We start from the raw sequence: 1,205 nt of genomic DNA, 5'->3' as shown, positions 1-1,205 counted from the left end.
CGTTTCGATGCAGCCTCCGTGCCCGTCACAGACATCGACGCCGTCGCACTTGCCACCACTCGACTTGCCAATCTGCGTGCAGACCTTGCCCATGGGCGCGGCAACGTCGTCGGGACAGACGCCACACTCACCCGAGCAATACTCGGGCTCGTCGCAGACGTCGACTTCCCGGCGGCAGAGATGCTTCGTGCCTTTAAAGTGGTCAATGCACTTGCCGTAACCGTCACAACGATCAACGTCGTCGCACGCGCCGCCCGACGATTCGCCAATCGAGGTGCACTCGATTCCCTTGCGTGCAAAGCTGTTGCTGGGGCAGTCACCGCTGACGCCCGTGCACGTTTCTGCCTCGTCGCAGACATCGATGGCGCGGCGGCAAACATGTTTCCTGGGCTGGAACTTGTCCACACAGCGACCACGGCCGTCGCAGTAGTCGGGTGCGTCGCACGGGCCACCCGAGGACTTGCCCATCTTGGTGCACACTTTGGACGACGGCGCGAACTCGTCGTCCGGGCACTGGCTGCTGTCGCCTCTGCAGAGCTCGGCCGCGTCGCAGAGGTTGCGGCCTTGCGACAGACGGTGCTTTGGTCCTTGTAGCCGTTCAGACACGTGCCGTCGCCGTCGCAGTAGTCGTTCTCGTCGGCATCGCACGGACCGCCGTTGTCGCAGCTCTGGCCCGGGCAGAGCGTACCGCGCGGCAGCTGCGTGTAGGTGCACTTGCCATTCTCAAAGTCCAAGACCTCGCGGCATGGCACCTCGGGGCACCCTTCTTCGCTGGCAATCGTTTCCGTGTCGATGTCAAACGAATCCTCCCGGTAATGGTGGTGGTTAGCCGCGTAGTCGACGTGCGTCGGCCCATACCGAGACTCTTTGGTGTACGTTGGATATACGTTCGTGATCGGCGCGACGTCGATGATGGGATCGAGTACGTTCATGATTGGCGCAATGTCAATGATGGGATCGATTCCGTCCGTGATGGGATCGACTGCGCCAATGATGGGGTCGAGCACGTCAATGATGGGATCAAGTACGTTCGTGATGGGATCGAGTACGTTCGTGATGGGATCGAGTGCGTCAATGATGGGATCGAGTACGGGCACGATTACGTCCGTGATGGGATCGAGAACGTTCGTGATGGGCTCGAGTATGTCCGTAATGGGATCGAGCACGGGTTCGAGTACGTCCGTAATGGGATCGAGCAGGCCCGT

General features: G+C 60.7%; 1 protein-coding gene across 1 annotated transcript; it reads right to left on the bottom strand.

Annotated features, from left to right (window-relative positions):
* Positions 1 to 33: 33 nt before the first annotated feature.
* On the bottom strand, positions 34 to 932 carry SPRG_22319 (hypothetical protein; the record flags this gene model as incomplete). Its single annotated transcript, XM_012353960.1, has 2 exons — positions 34 to 563; positions 605 to 932. Coding segments are annotated over 2 exons (858 nt in total), but the record flags the coding sequence as incomplete, so codon positions are not given.
* Positions 933 to 1,205: the final 273 nt, after the last annotated feature.

The sequence above is a fragment of the Saprolegnia parasitica genome, assembly GCF_000151545.1.
Source record: "Saprolegnia parasitica CBS 223.65 unplaced genomic scaffold supercont2.140, whole genome shotgun sequence".
Classification (NCBI taxonomy): domain Eukaryota; phylum Oomycota; class Saprolegniomycetes; order Saprolegniales; family Saprolegniaceae; genus Saprolegnia; species Saprolegnia parasitica.
The sequence above is the reverse complement of the archived record's forward strand: the minus strand, read 5'-3'. Positions and strand labels throughout refer to the sequence as shown.